Source organism: Crinia signifera, chromosome 1 (assembly GCF_055691185.1).
Source record: "Crinia signifera chromosome 1, ASM5569118v1, whole genome shotgun sequence".
Taxonomy (NCBI): domain Eukaryota; kingdom Metazoa; phylum Chordata; class Amphibia; order Anura; family Myobatrachidae; genus Crinia; species Crinia signifera.
This window is the reverse complement of record NC_139217.1, coordinates 164,702,421-164,723,093: the sequence shown is the minus strand read 5'-3', so window position 1 is coordinate 164,723,093 and position 20,673 is coordinate 164,702,421. Positions and strand designations below refer to the sequence as shown.

General features: G+C 43.7%; 1 protein-coding gene across 3 annotated transcripts in view; it reads left to right on the top strand.

Moving 5' to 3' along the window:
• The first annotated feature begins 2,130 nt into the window (after window positions 1-2,130).
• Window positions 2,131-20,673, top strand: part of METTL18 (methyltransferase 18, RPL3 N3(tau)-histidine) — a 59,974-nt gene continuing 41,431 nt past the window's right edge. The window contains exons 1-2 of one of the 3 annotated variants that reach the window (XR_014471629.1): window positions 2,131-2,353; window positions 3,961-5,514. Coding sequence is in view for 2 of the 3 variants with exons in the window: in XM_083176213.1 (XP_083032339.1) it covers window positions 4,014-5,126 (1,113 nt within the window). In the remaining variant the exon portion in view is untranslated. Of the gene's footprint in view, window positions 2,354-3,960; window positions 5,543-20,673 lie in introns of those variants that run through there. The other 2 variants (XM_083176213.1, XM_083176205.1) reach the window with 2 other exon arrangements.

Below are 20,673 nucleotides of genomic sequence, written 5' to 3'. Positions count from 1 at the left end.
CAAATAATTAATGGTTAATTATTTATGAGCAAAACCAGTGCTAGTGGCTGCCAATCATAAAATGTGTACAAACAGAAGCAAATCCTGCCCTTTACCACATAACTGACCCTAGGAATCGTATATAAACCCAATCTAATTAATTTTGTTTTGGCATAGGGGTGCCATGAAAAAAAAATCTGATACTCTAGGGTGCCGTGATTCAAAAAAGATTGGGAACCCCTGCCTTATGGTTTAATTACACTTTGCATGGTATCTGTCTTTTGCAACGCAGGTACTATGGTTTCCGGCTTTTCTAATACACTTTGCATGGTATCTGTGTTTTGCAATGCATGTACTATGGTTTCCGGCTTTTCTAATACACTTTGCATGGTATCTGTCTTTTGCAATGCATGTACTATGGTTTCCGGCTTTTCTAATACACTTTGCATGGTATCTGTCTTTTGCAATGCATGTACTATGGTTTCTGGCTTTTCTAATACACTTTGCATGGTTTCTGTCTTTTTCATTGCATGTACCATGGTTTCTGGCTTTTCTAAAATACTGGGATACGGTTACTAGCTCTACAAGGATTATGTTGACACCGCTAGGTCGACATGCATTAAGGTCGACATGCAGTAAGGTCAACAGGTCATTAGGTAGACATGGGGAAGGTCGACAGTCAAAAGGTCGACATTGGGTTTTTACACTTTTTCTTTTGAGCAGGCATGTGCCGACAGGCGGTATTTCATGCCCTACCATTCACTAGGCGTGATGGTAGAATAAAATAGTGTGCTGAGCGCAGTGAGGCACCACACCCAAAGCATGGCGAGCGCAGCTAGCCCTACGAGGGGACGCGGTGCTAAGTTTCAGTGCCCATGTCGAAATTCGGGACCAAAAAAAAAGGTGAAAAACCCCATGTCGACCTCTTGACTGTCGAACCTTCCCCATATTGACCTAATGCTTGTATCGACCTAATGACATGTCGACCTGACCTACGTCGACCTTCAGTGGTGTCGACCTACTTGCTATCTATCCAATGACCCATACCCATAACAATTTACATGTTTTTTTTTTTTTGCATTTACTGTGCATTTTCTATGATTTCCACCTTTTCTAATATACGTTACATGTATTGACTATGATTTCCGGCTTTTAATAATACACTTTACATAGTTTCCGGCTTTTTCAATGCATTTGATATCATTTCCGGCTTTTCTAATATACTTTATATGTATTTACTATGATTTCCGGCTTTTCCTAATACACTTTACATAGTTTCCGGCTTTTTCAATGCATTTGATATGATTTCCGGCTTTTCTAATACACTTTACATGGTTTCCGGCTTTTTCAATGCATTTACTATGTTTCCGGCTTTTACCCTCTTCCATTTTATTGTAAATATGTTGTTTATTACGTCGCAGATATATACACACAATCTCCTCTTATAGTAAAAATTCTGTTTATTAACTAAAAAAACACTGCATGGCTAATTACGTTGCATATTCTGGAACCAGGAACATTGTCATACCGTTATAATAGTCACCCGTTTTGTATACAAGTTATTATCATGGGGGTTTTTCATCATATTTATGTGCATAAGTTGGATCCAATTGCTCAGCATTTATAAATCTATAAATTTGCTCACGCTGCTCCAGTGAACAAGCCAAACATGACACACATGGAGGCTCCCTGCATACCAGCATCACCCGCTGCACAGTGCTCATATGCAAGCAGTCTCACGCACATTATGGGGGATATTGCATGTATGACGCAGCTATCCCAGCTAGCGAGCAATCAGTTACTATGAGCTATAAGAACATTCTAGCGCACAGACTCACACGTAAACTTAATCACAACTCTCCCTTGAAAGACATAGTACTGTGCCCTACAGGGGAAGGCAGTGCACTATAGGAGCGAGCAACTTTATACAGCTAACAGCGCGCCGCCGCCGAGCAACAGCACAGTGAGCACACCACGCAACAATATAATATCCCGTTCCCCGCCTCTGTCCGGCGCCGCTGCACATAGGCTGTTCCACCCAATAACAGGACAGCCAATCGCACCTCTTGTTATTAAAACAGACGCGGGGTTTGCAGAAAAGGAAGCGCGATCTTATTGGCTGATTTTGAGCCATGTGATTGTTGTTGTGGTGTCATCGGAGGGGGTGGGACTATGAGCAGCAGGGAAAGGGAAGCAACACAACTGCTCTCGCGGAAGACAGTGCCACGTGCGTGCCTGGCTGCCTGCTACATATGGTCGCCTGGCGCTGTAAAGTAGTTGTGTGTGTGCTGTGTAGCAGGAGCAGTGTGGAGACTGTGTGAAGGCGCTGTATAGTGTGATATATATTGAGAGATAAATACAGATCCTCATACAGGTATATAATGCGCAGCTTTGCCTGATACACGTGCATGCCCTGAGGATGTTATTACATACATATACACACTGCCAAGTACAGGGAGGTCTATGAAATAAAGATTTGCCGTTTTCATTAGTATGTGTATTGTGTTGGATCAAGAAATTATGGGGTTGTTCAAAGTTTTAAAACGAATTGTCAGCAAGTGTATGTGTAGTGTATATAGCACGCATTTTGGCCTGCCTCTATAGTTTAACAACGTGCAGGCTATTAGTGTAGCTCTGCTCTGTTATAATATGATTTAGAGAAATGGCAGAACATACATACTGTGACGACTGGTATTAAAGTGGTATATAAAATAAAGTGTTGTGCAGTATAGCAAATGGTTACTCAGCATTCTGAGACTTTTAGTTCCCCAGAATATGTTTAAATGTAGTATATTGGGACATTGCATTCTAAAGTGTAAAGCTTCTCACCTGGAAATTTCCTCGGCATTGGTACACAGTAAATTTATATAAGTCATAAAAATGTTTAGTAATATTTGGAACTCCCTCTTTTACAACACGCCATTTCCATATTGTGTTCCATATGTTCTTCCTAGTGTGCTGTAAAGCCCCCATATATTTGGCAGTTCTATACAAATTTTGACTGCAAATATTGTTTGTGTAGTGATGCAAGGGTGGGAATTAAATTACCCTTGTGGTTTTTGTATTGGAGCAGTCAATAAGAGTTTTAGGGGTACTTGTGTAATATCTGGGCGCCCGATTTTTTTGATCGGGTCGGAAAAATCCCGTCGATCACATCGCATGCAACCGAATTCACCTATTGAGTATATGTATACATGTTATAAGTGATATAGATTGTAAGTTCCACTTGGGAAGGGACTGATATTCTATTTAAAACATTGTGGTGTACTTGTTTCCTAGCACAGCGCCCATCGCATACCATTACATAGGGTATGCGATGGGATAATCTGGTAAATGACCCGGAATGTACAATTAAATATCGCACAGCATCGCATGCCAGCAAATGGCATGCAATGCGATTTTTAATTGTACAACCCTGATGGATGCTTACAATGTAAAATGTACCCCCCACGATCAACGCCAACCCGAAGCGTGGTGAGTGGCAGCGGTACTCGTCCTCCGACCTTTTCATACCCCCACTATCCACGTTGGCGTAGAGTTGATTTTAGATAGTGTGGTGAGCGAGGGGACGCGGAATACATGTTAAGTCATCCGTGTCCACTCGCCACACTATCTAAAATCAACTCCACGCCGACGTGGATAGTTGGGTTATGAAAAGGTCGGAGGACGCCACGCTTCTGTTTGGCGTTGATAGTGGGGGTGGCATTAAAAATAGGGGTGCATTTAACATTGTAAGCACCCATCTGAGTGCTTGTACAGTTAAAAAAAAATCGCATCGCATGCCACTATATTGTATGCGATGAGATGTATAAGATGCAGTAAGATCAAAATCGGGGGCTCCGTGCTAGGAAACAAGTACCCATTGTGGAATAAGTGTGCTACATACAGTAGTGTATTTTTTATATTTAAGTATATTTGTGTATTTGGAAATGCTTGGTTTTGTTTATATTCAAAGACTTATTGATGCATTCTTTTTTTCAGGGCAGTTGCAGCTGGAAATTAGTCCTCTTTTATCTTACATTGGCTCATCAAAAATGTCATTTCAATTTAATTTTACTATAGAGGATACAGAAAGCAATTCTACTGAATGTGAATTAAATAGAGAACCACACGGTGTATCCTCAGACCTCATAAACACAGGGCAGTCCGATAAGACCAATTCTGTGCTATTAGAAGACCGAGAAGAACAGCAACAGGAGACAACTGCAGTTGAGGCTCTTGGACCACAGGCATCATTTGATAAGAGCACCATTCTACAAAGAGACAAAACAATTAATGATTGTCTAGCTGAACAGAACACTGTTTGCAGGAAGCCAGCTATTGAACACACAATTCCACAAGATGTCACTAAAGTGCTAGAAAATAAAATAATTGAGAGCAGTTCAGGGCTGCAATTTGTAAATGTTTCCGTTGTAGAAATGACATTATCCGACTCTGATTTCAATAGTGAGGACATAGTAAACAAAACAGTAACATCACACTCAGATTTAATTTCTGGTGTCTATGAAGGAGGCATGAAAATTTGGGAGTGCACTTTTGATCTTATCAAATATATTGAGGATGAGGATGTCATTTTTAAGGGGAAAACTGTTTTGGATCTTGGCTGTGGAGCGGGTTTGTTAGGAATCCTGGCTCTAAAGAGAAAAGCTAAAGAAGTACATTTTCAAGACTATAACAGCACTGTAATTGAAGAGATAACCATACCCAATGTATTGGTGAACTGTGACAGTGGTGATGTCAGTGAAAATATGGAAGAACAACCTTGTGGAAAAAGGTATAAGAAGTCAGGGATGAAGGCTGGAGTCTTACTCAGTTGTCGCTTCTTCTCCGGGGACTGGTCACACTTTAGATTCTTAATGCAAAATGAAATGCCTCCTATGAAATATGATATTATTCTAACATCAGAGACCATATATAATCCTTGTTATTACAGTGAACTGCATGATATATTTCAACACTTACTGGCTCATAATGGCATTGTGTATCTGGCTAGTAAGTCCCATTACTTTGGTGTAGGAGGAGGTGTCCATCTGTTTGAGAAATGTATTAAAGAATGCAAGTTGTTTCACATCAGCACACTTAACATCCATGAGGATGGGCTTCAAAGAATGCTGCTCAGTTTATCCTTTAACGACCACTTTCAATGAAAAAAAATATATATTTTCGTTTTTTTGTTGATCATTTGAATCATGTTGAAGTCTTGTGTATGGTACATACAGTAAATATGGAAGTTTCAAAAAAAGATTTACCAACTTAACTAATTATTCTTTATGAGATATTATTTAGTGTTATTGCTATAATTATTGATAGTTAAGGTTTGTCATTGATTTGTCAACATTGTTAATATGATTGCTTATTTCTATTTTTGTTTAACTAATCCTACTTGTCTGCTTCAGTACAAGGAAAAGCTTGAGTCTGTATTTAAGTTATCAATATTTGATGTCGCTTCATCTTCATGGATGATCTTCTACAGTGCAGATACACTGAAGACACAAACTTTGTGTGCGTGGTACATGTACTGGTTCACATTTACAGGTATTATTGAGATAAATGGTTTCATGTATGTTTTGAAGTTTCCAGTTCTATCAGCAAGTTAATTATCTCCTATATATTTGGCTACATCTGTCACTCAAAGTGGGTGTCTGTGTCTATAACGCTCTGTTCCTGGACTTTCCTCTTAATGTGTGATTGCCTTCATCTGTGCTGAACACCTTTCTGAGAAATTAACCTGTTTAAAACAGGTGATGGCATCATACATTAAGGGGAAGTCTAGAAACAGAGCATTGTGTCCCTCCTGGAGAGGGTCATGTTGGGAGGTATGTGACAGAGAACCAGCCCAGTGAGCCCACAGACAGTGCCAGACACCCACTGACTTCCCATGTTGCCCAGCACTGCTACTCCACAGCCACCAGGTGAGCGCCCCCCTCCCGCGATTTGCGGCAAAACCCCCCCCCCCGCGCCCCCCCCTCCCGCGATTCACGGCAAAAACACCCGCTCCCCCGCGACCCCCCCTACCGCGATTCGCTGCAAAAAGAACCCCCCCCACGACCCCTCCTGCAATTCGCGGCATAACCACCACCCCGCGACCCCCCCCTCCCGCGAATCGCGGCAAACCCTCCCCCGTGACACACACACACCCCCCCCCCCCCCCGATTCGCGGAAAAAACACCCCCCCCCCCCCGCAATTCGCAGCAGCCCCAGGATTAAATGGCACATGCAAAACACTGACATGGCTATGGTCGACAATGAAAAAGGTTGACATGAGTTTTTTAAGATTTATTTTTAATTTTTTCATATTCATTGTCATGTGTCGACATGGACACCAATGAAGTGGCACACTTATGTCAACATTTACATGTGTTGACCTTTCTGTGTTGATTTTTTCTTGTGGCGATTCGCGTCACACCCCGCCGCAACCCCCCCTCCCGCGATTCGCGGCACCCCCCGTGACCCCCCACCTCCCGCAATTCGCGGCAACCCCCCACCGGAACCCCTGTGAACCCCGCCCTCCCGCGATTCGCGGCACCCACCCCCGCGACCCCCCCTCCCGCAATTCGCGGCACCCCCCCGTGATTCGCGGCAGCTCCAGAATTAAATTGCACATGGAAAACACTGACATGGCTATGGTCGACAATGAAAAAGGTTGACATGAGTTTTTGAAGTTTTTTTTTCATTTTTTGAATATTTTCATATTCATTCTCATGTGTCGACATGGACACCAATGAAGTGCCACACTTATGTCAACATTTACATGTGTTGACCTTTCTGTGTTGATTTTTTTCTTGTGGCGATTCGCGTCACACCCCCCCTTGCACGATTGGCGGCACCCCCCCTGCGACCCCCCCCCCCCCCCCGCAATTCGCAGCAGCCCCAGGATTAAATGGCACATGCAAAACACTGGCACGGCTATGGTCGACAATGAAAAAGGTTGACATGAGTTTTTGAAGATTTATTTCATTTTTTGAATGTTTTCATATTCATTGTCATGTGTCAACATGGACACCGATGAAGTGGCACACTTATGTCAACATTTACATGTGTTGACATTTCTGTGTTGATTTTTTCTTGTGGCGATTCGCGTCACACCCCCCGCAACCCCCCCTCCCGCGATTCGCGGCACCCCCCGTGACCCCCCCACCTCCCGCAATTCGCGGCAACCCCCCACCGGAACCCCTGTGAACCCCGCCCTCCCGCGATTCGCGGCACCCAACCCCGCGACCCTCCCCTCCCGCAATTCGCGGCACCCCCCGTGATTCGCGGCAGCTCCAGAATTAAATTGCACATGGAAAACACTGACATGGCTATGGTCGACAATGAAAAAGGTTGACATGAGTTTTTGAAGTTTTTTTTTTTCATTTTTTGTATATTTTCATATTCATTCTCATGTGTCGACATGGACACCAATGAAGTGCCACACTTATGTCAACATTTACATGTGTTGACCTTTCTGTGTTGATTTTTTCTTGTGGCGATTTGCGTCACACCCCCCCCCCCCCCCCACAACCCCCACTCCCGCGATTCACGGCACACACACACACACCTCCCCCGCGATTCTCGGCACCCCACCCCGTGACCCCCCTCCCGTGATTCACGGCACACCCCCCGCGACCCCCCCTACCATGATTCGCCACAACCCCCGCCCCCGTAACCCCCCTCCCGCGATTTGCGGCAACCCACCCCGCGACCCCCTCCCGCTATTCTCTGCAATCCCTCCCCTCCCGCGATTCGCAGCATCCACCCCCCCACAACCCCCCCTCCTGCAATTCGCGGCACCCCCCGCGACCCCCCCTCCTGCAATTCGCGGCACCCTCCCGCGATTCACGGACACCTAAGTTGCAATACAGGGCATCTTTCATACAATTCTAACCATATTTCTCATATACAAACGTTCACAAATTAAGGGGGCGCAGACCCTTACGACGGTGTGAAGAGCGCCCATAGGGCGCGATGAATCACCTAGTTGCAGATTATATTTGTCAAAGAAGAAAAAACAGCATGTCTTGTAGGACTAATTCAGAGTTAGTCGCTAATCAGAGAATTGCAAATCAAGTGATTATCGAATAACTGTATGCTGTATGCTTCACACATGTCCGAGGTCGTTTAGCAAAAGAGAATGTATATGTATTGTAAACACACCAGTGGTTGACTGCCAACAAGCCAATGTTTGGGGGTGGAAACCAGATGTTATTTTGGAGTGTCCGAAAAACACAGGCATTAGAAGGAATGGTCTGTAATGTCAGCTCTGGCCTCATTCAGCCGGTCTCAGGTTGAAGGGTCAGAGCTACTCACTTTTGCACAGACTGCAAAAACCTTTTCGGCAGTGAGTATGGATTTGCGAGTTGATAGCGGTTAGCATTCAATTAATAATTCACTTGCAAATATACACAGGCCGGTTTTCTTTCTGTCTGGACAGTGACTACTCAGTCATTTTCAACTGTGCAGAATAACAAATAGGCCCTACAGTATGTAATATACCATTTTTGGCATTTAATGGGGGGAGGGGAGAGAATGTGACCCCCCCCCCCCCCCCCTTCAAAAAGTGTAACCTCACAAGTTCATTGTGTCCTTTAACAATTATAGCTTTGGATGCTTTTTTTTCTGTCTGAAAATCTAAAAAGCATCCTGCCCATTTTAAATTGTTTTAAAATATTTACCATCACCACATTGTGTAGTAATGAGTTTAACAGATTATCCGTTCCTTATAGTAAAGACACCATCCTTTAATGATTGAGAGTCGCAAGACGAGGGAGAAAAGGTTACTTGGTAAAATGCAGTCATGATAGATAGCTAGTAAAAGGCAGCTACAATTCAGAGTAGATAGATCAAAATGAAGCATGAGGGACGGGGCAATATACTGTTAATGGGAGACAAGTACGTTCCCAAGTGTGTGATTTATGGGTATATTTATAAGAAGGAAGAATTGATGGAAGACATGGATAAGATGACATACAATTGGAGTGGGGATCTTTTTGCTTCTTAGAGTTTACAATCTTAAAATGTTGGATGTAATAAACAAAGAAAGGATTAAGAGCGTTTAAGTTATGAACAGGATTGTTGTTGTTTTTTTAGGTGGGTTTGAAGCTTTGCAGACTGTGACAGTAAGAAGGGGTGCCGGACGGCTCCCCGACAGTCGAGATTCCGACAGTCATTCCTCTGACGTCGGAATCCCGACTGCTCCCTCGTGGGGGTCCACGACCCCCATAGAGGGGGAATAAAATAGATGGCCACCGTGCCCGCAGCGTGGCGAGCGCAGCAAGCCCGCAAGGGGCTTCATTGCGCACCCCCCCACTGTGCAGTCGGGATACAGACGTCTGAGTAATGACTGTCGGACTCCCGACTGCCGTAAGAAGACAAGTGAAAACATTCCATTTGGTTGGGATTGTGAAAAAAAAAATCAGGCAGGAGTGATTTTTAGTTACTGGACTGGAGAGTCAAGACGATTGAGTGAGAAACTAGATGTGTGGAGTGAAATAGAAAGGGCAGTATTCAATGAGCAAGTTCTCCGTGCATGGAGAGCGTTTTATTTCGCTCTCCATGCACTCTCCATGTTCCGGAGCCTCCTGCTCCCACTATTCAATGTATTTAAGACTCGCCGCCACTCGCGGCGAGTCTTAACCCCTGCCGCAGACGAGCGTCCGCGGCAGGGAGCTTTCAGGGAGCCGGGGGACGGAAGCAGCCAGAGAGATTATAGTCTCCCTGGCTGCTCCAGAGGAATGTGGAGGGGAGGGGGGCTCTCCGGGACCCAGGCTGCCCCCCATATAGCCAGCGGGGGACCCAGTATTCACTGCACCCGATCGTGCATATTAACGATCGGGTGCAGTGAATATATGAATATCTAATGAGCGGCTCGAGCGCTCCGGCCCCCTGCTGGCTGCACTGTGTAAAAAAATAAAAATTAAAAAAAATATATTTTTTTAAAATTAAATATATATTCATGTGCTATAAGCACATGAATAAAAATAACATGCCCCTTCACAGAAAAAAAAAAACCTGATTTTTTGACACCAAAATAAAAAAAAAAAAACCTTTTAGTTTAAAAGTTCACATTCCAGCTCCCCATCAAAAGATGGAGAATTGCTACACGGAGAGACACGGAGAAAATCACTTAGAAAGACGGAGAATATTTCACATTGAATAGGGTTGCTCGGTTTTGAAGAGCAAAATGCTCCGTCCGAGGCGAAAAAAGCAAAAATTCTCCATAAAACACGGAGAATTTTCTCATTGAATACTGCCCAAAGAAGAGCGAAGAATAACACCCAGGCAATGGATGAACTTGGGTGACAAAGGGGATTGTGAAAACAGTAATGGAGAGGTGCAGTAAAAGAACATATGTTCAGTTTTGAACATGTTGAATTTGGTACAACTTTGGGAATTCCAGGAGTTGATTTTAGAGAGATGCAGCTATTTTACTCAAGAGAAGTAAGGGTAGAAGTCACAAGAGGCATAGTATATTTGGTTGTTGTCAGTATAGAATCGATACTGGAAGTCTAAAGAACTGATCTGTTAGACAAAGGAGAGGAAATACAGGGAGAAAAGTAATTGTCTGAGAACCTGAGCCATAAGGTAAGCGATTGGGTTAGGGAGAGCCAGAGTGGTTGAAAAGTAGAAGGTGATACCAGAGGTGAGCTGTATTAAGCTTAAAGAGAAATAAAGTTTAGTAGTTGGCCAAAGTAGCTAATCACTTGTAGTTTAACAGTGCTAGTTAAATGACAGCAGCATTTTCACCTCCCCCAATCCTCTCAAGGCAACTGGAGCAAAATGTGTGTTAGTTAAGAGAATGTGGCCTATGGTGTCAAATGCCTTTGATGAAGACAGCCCTAATCATAAGCACAAGACAGTAACCTTTAGTCTTGGCAGAGAAAAGATAATTTACAACAGTAAAATTATGAATACCAGAGATGGGGAAGCATTCTAGCTTTACTAAACTCATTTCAAGCACTCGTGCATTGTTGCCTAGTTTTCAGTATGTTTGCCTTGTGTTCCAATGAATTCTACACATTTTATGTATCATTCAAAATAGTTAGAATTAATCTTTTGCAGTTTTGGAAACGTGGACTAATGGCAAAGCACAAATCACAAAGGCTTTCTTTGTGGTTCCTAAAAAAAATTGCATTTATTTAACTTTCTTGCAATTAAAAAAAAAACTGGAATAGTTTTTGCAAGATACTGATTTTTAGATTGGATCCAGCACTGAAATAGCTTCAGCAGCAAAGAAATGATTGGATTTTTCTCACTCAGCCGAGTTGCTGGAAGAATAAGAAAATTATTAGTGCTTATAGGGGTTTCTAAAACTGACCATTTCAGATTATTATTTTTTTTGTAGTTTACACACAATGTTTATTTCTGTTTATAAGCAATAATTGGTTCCTGTAAACCAAGTGGGGGTAAATGTACTGTATAAAGAGGTGATAAGAGTGGAGCAGACTGCCATATCAATCAATCATGAAGTAACATTTATGAATTGCTTTCAAAATTTCTCCGGTGTGTGACACCCTGCTATCATGGATAATGTGTGCCATGTTCACAGCATGCCGGGGCCACTGCTGGTCTCTGACTGTGTCTCCCTCCAGGTATGCTGCATTTCGGGTTCACTGTTGCGGCTCGCCACCCCCACCGTGCTGCTGCCTCAGTCAGTGTGCTACTTCTCCCCTCCATCTTGCAGAGGTCACTAGCTTCTGATCTCTCACATTGCTGCTCTGCCCCTGTACTCTTCCAGTGATCTCGGGCTGCAGAGGCAGCTTTCCTCTCTCTCCTCTGGCCTGTCAGACTTGGCATTGCTCACCGTGCTGTCCTGCTTCTCCCCAGACTCACACAACACTGCAATCTTTCACGATTAGCACAACAACGACTCCTCACCTTGGCTCCCACTGCCCGGCAATCTCAGCAGGATCCTGGCCTTCCAGATTTTCCAGTACTCTGTGCTGGGTCCTAAAGTCCGTAGTGTTTACACCCAATTATGGACTGGTTGGCTGGCAACCCAGCTCAGTGAGTTAAACCTTGCAGCACAGGGATAACAGTCTCCTAGGCAGCACTGACCACAATGCAACCCTCTGGCATAAAAAATGGTACCCCAAAAGCAGGGTATCACATCAGCATGCTGGCACATGTCGTTCCACAACAGCCGCTGGGACACAGCTAAAACACTCCTGCATTGAGAAGGTAGGAGGGGACAGTACAGTCCATGTGCAGAGTTGAACCACTTATCTGAACATTTGCAAAGCTGCTCCAAAGGTGTAAGTCCCAGCTTTGAAAGTCCTCTAACACCTGTGCTAAGGGGTCCAACAGCACATCACGGTTCAGAACAGGGACAAGGTAACAGGTCCAACCAGAAAAAAAAAGAGACCGAATACAGACAACAAGCCCAGCGGAACAGTGTTCCAAACTGAACTCTGTAGTAAAAAGAAAAATAAATTGTTTATTTTTTTATTTTTTTTTTACTCCTACGCTATTAACATGAATGACATTAATTTCCACTCATTTCAAGTCAATCCTGAATACCTAGCACCCCACAATGTTGTTCTTAGTCCAAAAAGGTTGCACCAAGGTAGCTGGATGACTATGCTAATTGACACAAAGTGGGTGGCACAAACACGTGGCCCATCTAGGAGTGGCCACTGCTGCAGCAGACAGGATGGCAATTTTTAAAATGTACAAAAATGCTCCAAAGAGCACATAATGCAAAGAAAATAGGTGCAAGATTGAATTGTTCTTGAGCCCTCCCACCCATAGGACATGCACACTTTAACAAACCAATCATTTCAGAAACAGGGTCTGCCACACCACTGTAGTTGAAATAATTGGTTTGTTTGGGCCCCCACAAAAATAAGACGCAAATCATCTCCCCCTGTACGAACTTGCTCTACAGAGGCAAGATATCGTCCTCATCCTCCAATTCCTCACCCCCTTCTGTACGTACAGATGTGTCCACATACATCTTGCCTTTTTTTCTCAATTTGTCACAACATGTAAAACACAGCTTAGCTGTTTTTCCAAATGTAGCAAGTAGATAGAGTCTAAAAAATTAGTAGAGCTTGTATAAAGCAATAGATTAGAGAAGCAATTTTTTAGAAAAATCACAAAACGTGACTTTTGCAGAGTCCAAGGTGTGACATATTGTGCCTTACATGGTGCAGTAAAACCAAGATGTACGTGGACACATCGTACATCCTCACACATCAATTTGTCTCTGCTGAAATCCACAATCACAGGTCCTTCTGTATTCTCTGGAGGCAATTGCTGGTAATCATTGAAGAATTGATAATTCATTTTGATGAACATCTCCACATTTTGCAGAGGCAATCTCCTACGCCGTTCGCTGACCTGGTTCCCGGCTGCACTAAAAACTATCGGAGTACACACTGGAGGGGGACAACTCAGGTAGAATAGAGCCCTCCAAACTTCCTTTTTTTCCTGCCAGTACGGACTGTCTGACATGTCTACTTGGATGCTGTCACCAAACTAATCCTCCACCATTTTTTCAGTGGGGACATCATTGTTTGCAGTGATAGTAGACATGTCAGCAATCATTGGCAGGTCCTTCAGTCCAGACCAGATGTCCAAACTTGCTCCTGCCTGCCTTGCATCACTGCCAGTGGGTCGGGTAGGAAATTTTAGCTGTTTCCTCGCAGCCACAGGTGTAGGAGATAATGAAGGAGATGTTGCCGTATTACGGTCCTCTTCATATGACAATCTCCTGACCAGCAGGTCTTTGCACCACTGTAGACTTGTGTCTGCTGAAAACAGAGACACAGCATTAAACCGAGGTTAAACTGGCCACTTTCGTATCCTGGCAAAGCATATGAAGGGCTTCTGCAACATCTTGATCAGGGAAATGATCTGACTCAAGCTTGCAGTGTCAGAACTGACTTCACGCAAGTTCAAATGGCTGGAGAATCTAGCACAACACTGTGTTTGAGTCAGGTGCATGCCCGCTCCTATGCCTATTTTGTAGGTGACTGTGTAGGCTTGAATTGCTTTTTGCTGCTCTTCCATCCTCTCCAGCATGTCAAAACCTCTTGTTTGAGGTGATGGCAAGGCAGGTTGAGGAGTTTTTTAATGTTGCTCCAGCCTATGGCAGCGAGTGGCAGAATAGCAAAAGTGTCACACAAATTTGCGGGCCACCGCAAAATTCTCCTGTCACTTTTCAGGAAATGCTGTAGTACCACATTTATTGTGTGGACAAAACATGGCACATGTTGGAAATTACCCATATGTATTGCCCGCACTATGTTACTGGTGTTGTCTAATACCACAATTCCCCAGGATAGTCTAAGTGGGGTAAGCCACTGCGAGATGATTTCCCTCAGTTTCTCTAAGAGGTTGTCGGCATTGTGCATCTTCCTGAAATCGGTGATACACAGCGTAGCCTGCCTTGGAAGGAGCTGGCATTTCCGAGATGCTGCTGCGGATGTCGATGCATCTACCCAGTGGGCTGTCAGTCATATAGTCCTTAGTTTGCCCTGAACCACTTGTCCACATGTCTGTGGTTATGTGGGTACAACCGCATTTTTCAGGCCCCTGAGGACACTTAATCAGACATTTCTACATCCTGGGTATTGCCTGCCTAGTGAAGTGGAATCTAGATTTTGTACCGGATACACACTACCTTCATCAATCTTCTAAATCCCACTCCCCTGATGGTGGACACCGGATGCACGTCTAACACAAACATAGCTTTCAAGGCTGTAGTTATCCGCTTTGCCATAGGATTACCACTGTCGTACTTTGTCAACATCACAAATGACTGTTGGACAGTGGCTTGACTTACCCTCTGGAATGATGAACAACTACCAGCAGCAACAGCCAGTAGGCGTAGCACTGCAGAGGAATTCCGCATAGAAGAAGAGTCATTCATGCCGGTGACATGGCCTGCAGGACTACCTCCCATCCGGATCGTGGAGTGACTTTGCTGGTGTCGTTTTCTGTCCCTAAAATACAACAGAATCAAGATATTTAGGTGTCGCTGAAGTGCTTACGGTCCTAGACATAGCTACAAGCTACATCAATATCCTTTTCCTGGTGTACACCATTGATACCTTCAAAATCAGGAACTGTACTGTGGGTGATCCTTCAAGCATACAATATGTAGAGGGCGTGCTGCAAATCGTCAAAGAAGCCACCTCTTCCCGTACAGTGATAGGAAGGTCAGGCATCGCAACCACTAACATCCTTGATACCATGTCTTTAGAAGGCACAGTTGTATGTGTTTCTGATGACCGCTTAACTCTCTAAAGATTTCTAGCGGGGAGGAGGAGGGCTTCGATTGTCATGTAAAGCTGAACCACTTGCCATGAACATAGATCAGGGCCTTAGCTGATCCTTGCCACTCCGTTTCGTAATTGGCATATTGGCAATCTTATGTTTCTCCTCCAACAATTTTTTTTTTGTACATTATTTGACATGTCCTCTACCATGACATTGGGCATCGGCCTTGGCAGATGATGTTGATGGCATTTCATGTTTTACTGTATGTCATGACTAGTGGCAGCAGCTTCAGCACATGGAGGAAGTTGTTCTTGTTTTTTCACTATTTTATACTCCAAATTTTTGTTCTCCATTATCTATAGTAATATGCGGCACAGGATAGTGTAACCCTAAACCACACACACGGCAATGCCTGACAATATTAGACAGATTAATAACCCTCTTCTTTAGCTGTTAATTATAATTTATTATGTGCGGGCAGGACAAGAGAGTGTACCCCTAAACCACACAAGCGGCAAAGACTGAAAAAATTATACAGATTAAAATAAATCTTTTCGTACAGTGTACTGTCACTAGACTTATTCAGCTGTCGGCTGTACCACTGGACTTCATTTTTAGTGCCAATGGACTTTAACTGCAGTATGGACTTTATGCAGCAGTACCACTCGACTTTTGCAGCAATATTACCGGACTTATGCAGCAATACCAATGGACTTTATTGTCAGTGCCACTGGACTTATCATGCCGTAAATCCACGGCATCCTCACTCACTGGCAAACGTGTTTTGACACAGATGTTGTGCAGAATACAACAAACGTTAACTGTGCCGCAAACCTTTGCCGGTGAGTATAAATGGGCTCCGCCATACTGTACTTGTCTAAACAACAAAACTGTCTTTTAAGTACACCGAAGGTTCATTCAATTACTGCCCTCAATGTTGTGTGAGCCCTTTTGTGTACTTTTTCACAGCCTCGCCTACAAGATTAGACGATGGGGTCAACAGCCAATCTTTGTTGGGGTAACCACCATCACCTAGGGCAGTGGTAGCCAACTCCAGTCCTCGAGAGCTACCAACAGTTCACGTTTTCTAGATCACTTATCTAGGGCACAGGGGAACTTATTACTGACTGACACATTATAAAATATCCTGGCTGAAAGTTGGCTGGAATGTGCAAGACGCAAAGAATGCAAAGCACCCAACAGGTTCTGGAAACTGGTGAGTGCATGATTTCTAGGACCCTGAGCAACCAGGTCTGGTTCCAACAGATCATACAGCATATGGATTGCCTGAAACAATAAGTGATAATTTGTTATCACCAGCGCCTCGGTTAGATCATCCAGTTTACGCCTGGTACGAGACTGGTGCGGACATGGGACCGACACCCATAGTGACTACCCTATTGGAGCTATCGCCTGAGCACTAATGCCATCTTCAAGATCCCTCTCATCCTCCACACTGGCATGGATCATGAACATAATAGTGTCAGTAAATGGCTCCATTATTGTAGGCAGTGTTCAAATCTTGCAAAAAAAATCCAAAAACATTCCAAATCATCAGACTGCTAATGATGTGCGTATCTCTTCAAAGGCCAAATGAAGGAGTGAGGAAGAGGTGAATCATGAGTAATAGGTGAATCATGGGTAGAATAAAACAATGAGAAAAAATGTATTATGGGGGAAAAAGTACCACTAAAAAAAATTAAATATATTAATGTGGCGTTTCTGAAGGGAAAAAAAATGACGTTCTTATTCTTTCACTATTTTATCCTCCAAATTTTTGTTTTTCATTATCTATATGGAGTTATAGTAATTTGTGGCACAGGAGAGTGTAACCCTAAACCACGCACACACACGGCAAAGCCTGAAAAAATTTGACAGATTAAAATAAAGCTTTATTTTTTTAAAGTGTACACTGTACTGTCACTAGACTTATACAGCTGTCGGCTGTACCACTGGACTTAACGTCAGTACCAAATGTAGCAATATCATTGGACTTTAACAGCAGTATGGACTTATGCAGAATTACCAATGGACTTTATAACGTCAGTGCCACTGGACTTATGCAGAAGTACCAATGGACTTTAACGTCAATGCCATTGGAATGTTTATGCTAGAAAAGAGACGTTTAAGGGAAGACATGCTAAACATGTACAGATATATCAGGGGTCAATATAAAGACCTGTAAGTCACCCTTTTCGCTTTAAGGAAGGACTCTAGACTAAAGGAAAGATGATTTTGTTCACTTAGATGGAAAACATTTTGGATGGTCAGGGTAGCCAAATTGTTGAATTTATACTAGAGAGGTGGTGTCGGCAGACACAATAAATACATTTAAAATAAGGTTGACAAACATTTTTGGAAAAAAAAAAACTGGTACAAACAATCATCATGATCTCTCTTTAAATATATCAGAATACACTCCCTATAATAAAGGATGTAGCAAATAGATCATACACACTAACCAAGGTTGAATTCAATGGATGCACTTCTTCATTTGGCCTTAACTACTATGTATCTTTTTTGCCCCGCTATTTGATTGCTAAATTCATTTTTTATGTATATCAAAGTACATCTCCTTTGTTCAATTTAGCTGCCTGCAGATCTTTTGTCATTTCCTTCCTTTGTAAAGAAACAGTTCCGGGTGCTGGATCCTGATTGTTCAAAAAGCCAACAGTCGGGATCCTGACTGACGGACAAGTCTCACTCATAGGGGTCCACGACCCTCATAGAGGGAGAATGGATCCTGTGGTGAGCCACTGAGCCTGCAAGGGTGTTTCTCAGCACTCACCCTCCTGTCCAGAATCCTGTCTGCCCATCATACCACACAAACCTGTTCCGCAGGCTCATAACCATGATTTTACAGCTCATGGAATATTATATGATTTGAGAACCACCGGTCCATGAAAACAACATACCCTATTCATCTAAATTCTGGGCACACCATAAGTTTATGTAAAGTACTCTGTCCACCCCGCCTTTCTTCACTTTGGCCAGTATAAATGAAAACAATACCAGGCATATCATGATTCTGATGAACATATAAAAAATATTTTTATTCCAAACCTGGCTCTCCTTAGCGTAATACAGAAATTTGTTGTTTCAGCAGATACTCTATATTTGTTTTAAAAAGAAATATGCAGCATTTCCAGCAGTGGCCTGATTGAATTTCTAAAGATAAACATGGTTGTCTGCGTCTCCTTCATTGACAGGTAGCAGTAAAAACTGAAATCTTTTCAGTGAAAAAGTTTCATGAAAAATAGGTGACACTGAAGTATATAGTCTCTGGTCCAATGCGGCTTAACTTCAGGCTTGCTAATTATACCCATTGCCAAAATCAAAGAAATAAAAAGTCAACTCATTTTCACACACGTCGTGCTACAGTCTACACCTACACCCGAGATTGAAGTATCCTTTAGACACATATTTGAATATCTTTTTGTGTCGACAACAATATGGCAGACATATTAATCGTAATAGTTCAAAGCATTGCAGAGTTGAATTACACAAGCACCATCAACACCAGAAAAAAAAGGTTTTCCATACATCTCATCTGCTTGTTCACTATACCATTTTGAGGAAATATTATGGAGCGAGAAGTCTGAACTCTCAGTCAGACAGTTCTTCAAGTTTCATCACTGCTGCTACTATTAAGCTGAAATTCATTTTCTGAAAAGATAATGGCTATTTATTTGAATTTTGCGCCGCTGACGTCAGGCGCGCGCGTCATCTGCCGCCCGACGCTCCGAGTCAGAAGGAGGCTTGGGACGCTGCCGAGCAACGTCCCCGGCCGCGTCACTGAGTGCAGCATCCGCCGTCCGTCCGGGTGCACTACAACCCGGGCGGCGGCGTGCAACAGTACACCCCCCCTTGAGGAAGGGTTAACAACCCTTTTCCACCGGGTTTATTGGGAAATTGCCGGATAAAAACCCTTTTCAGGTTGGGTGAATGCAAATCCCTATCGGAAACCCAAGACCTTTCCTCGGGACCGAACCCCCTCCAGTGTACGAGAAACTGCAGAGAACCTCTCATGAGTCTGGAATCGAGGATTTTCTCCACACATCACCGGGGCGGAGCCATTCCTCAATCTGCGAGGAAAATTTTGTGAAAAGACCACTGGCTTGCGAAGCGAAGCATGGAAGGTACTTGCAATTCTGAGGGACTTAGGTAGGGAAAGACGGAACGCTACCGGATTAACCCTCCTGACAATCCAAAAAGGACCAACAATGAACCAAGGCCCTAATCTTGCTGATGGTTGGTGAAGCTTTATATTTCGGGTGGATAGCCACACCCAGTCACCAACTTTAAAACGGCAAGGACGTCTGGATTTGTCAGAAAATACCTTCTCTCTGAAAGAGGCTTCCTTAAGAGCCAAATGGACCTTTTTCCATATGACTCTGAGTCGAGAGGCAGCTGATGAAGAAGAACCGGGGGTATCAGGTCCCAAAGAGTTGGCTCGTGGATGGAATCCATAGACCGTAAAGAAGGGTGAGGTTTTAGAGGCTGAATGATGTGCATTATTATACGCAAATTCAGCTAACGGCAAGAAACTGACCCAATCATTTTGCAGCTTGGAAACAAAGACCCTCAAGTTCTGTTTGAGAGACTGATTGAGACGTTCCGTTTGCCCATTGGCCTGTGGATGAAACGCGGAAGTGAGACTGGTCTTTACTTTTAAGGCTGCACAGAACAGTCTCCAGAACTGTGCCACAAACTGTGGACCACGGTCGGAAACTATATCACTGGGAAATCCATGCAACCGAAAAATGTGCTGGAGAAACAAAGTTGCCAATTCCCTAGCCGAAGGTAATTGTCTCAAGGCCACAAAGTGTGCCATCTTGTAAAATCTATTGATGACTACCCAGATGACCTGACACTGGGAAGAGATCGGAAGACCAACAATAAAATCCATGGCCAGATGAGACCAAGGCCTGCAGGGAACGGACAGAGGCAACAATTCTCCTAAGGGTCGAGAACGCGGAACCTTATGTCGGGCACAATCCGGACAAGATAGTACAAAATCCTTGCTGTCCCTGACCATCCCTGGCCACCAGACCACACGAGACAGAAGAACAAGTGTCTTATATACTCCTGGATGACCAGCAATCTTGGAGTCCTGACATTCTACCAAGACTCTGCGTCTAAGAGATGGAGGGGCGAACAACCGGTTCTCTGGTGTTTGGGCCTGTCCCTGAGCTTGACGGAGAAGACCCTCCAATGTTTGACTCACTCCAGCATGAATACAGGATGTGGGAATAATGGGCCCCAATTTAACTCTACTCTCCTGTTGAGGGAGGAAACATCTAGAAAGAGCGTCTGCCCTGATGTTTTTAGATCCAGGTCTATATGAGATAATGAAATTAAACCGCATAAAGAAGAGAGCCCACCGGGCTTGTCGAGAGTTCAGTCTCTTGGCTGACTCAATGTATTGCAGGTTTTTATGGTCAGTCAAGACAAGAATCTGATGGGCCGCTCCTTCCAGCCACTGTCGCC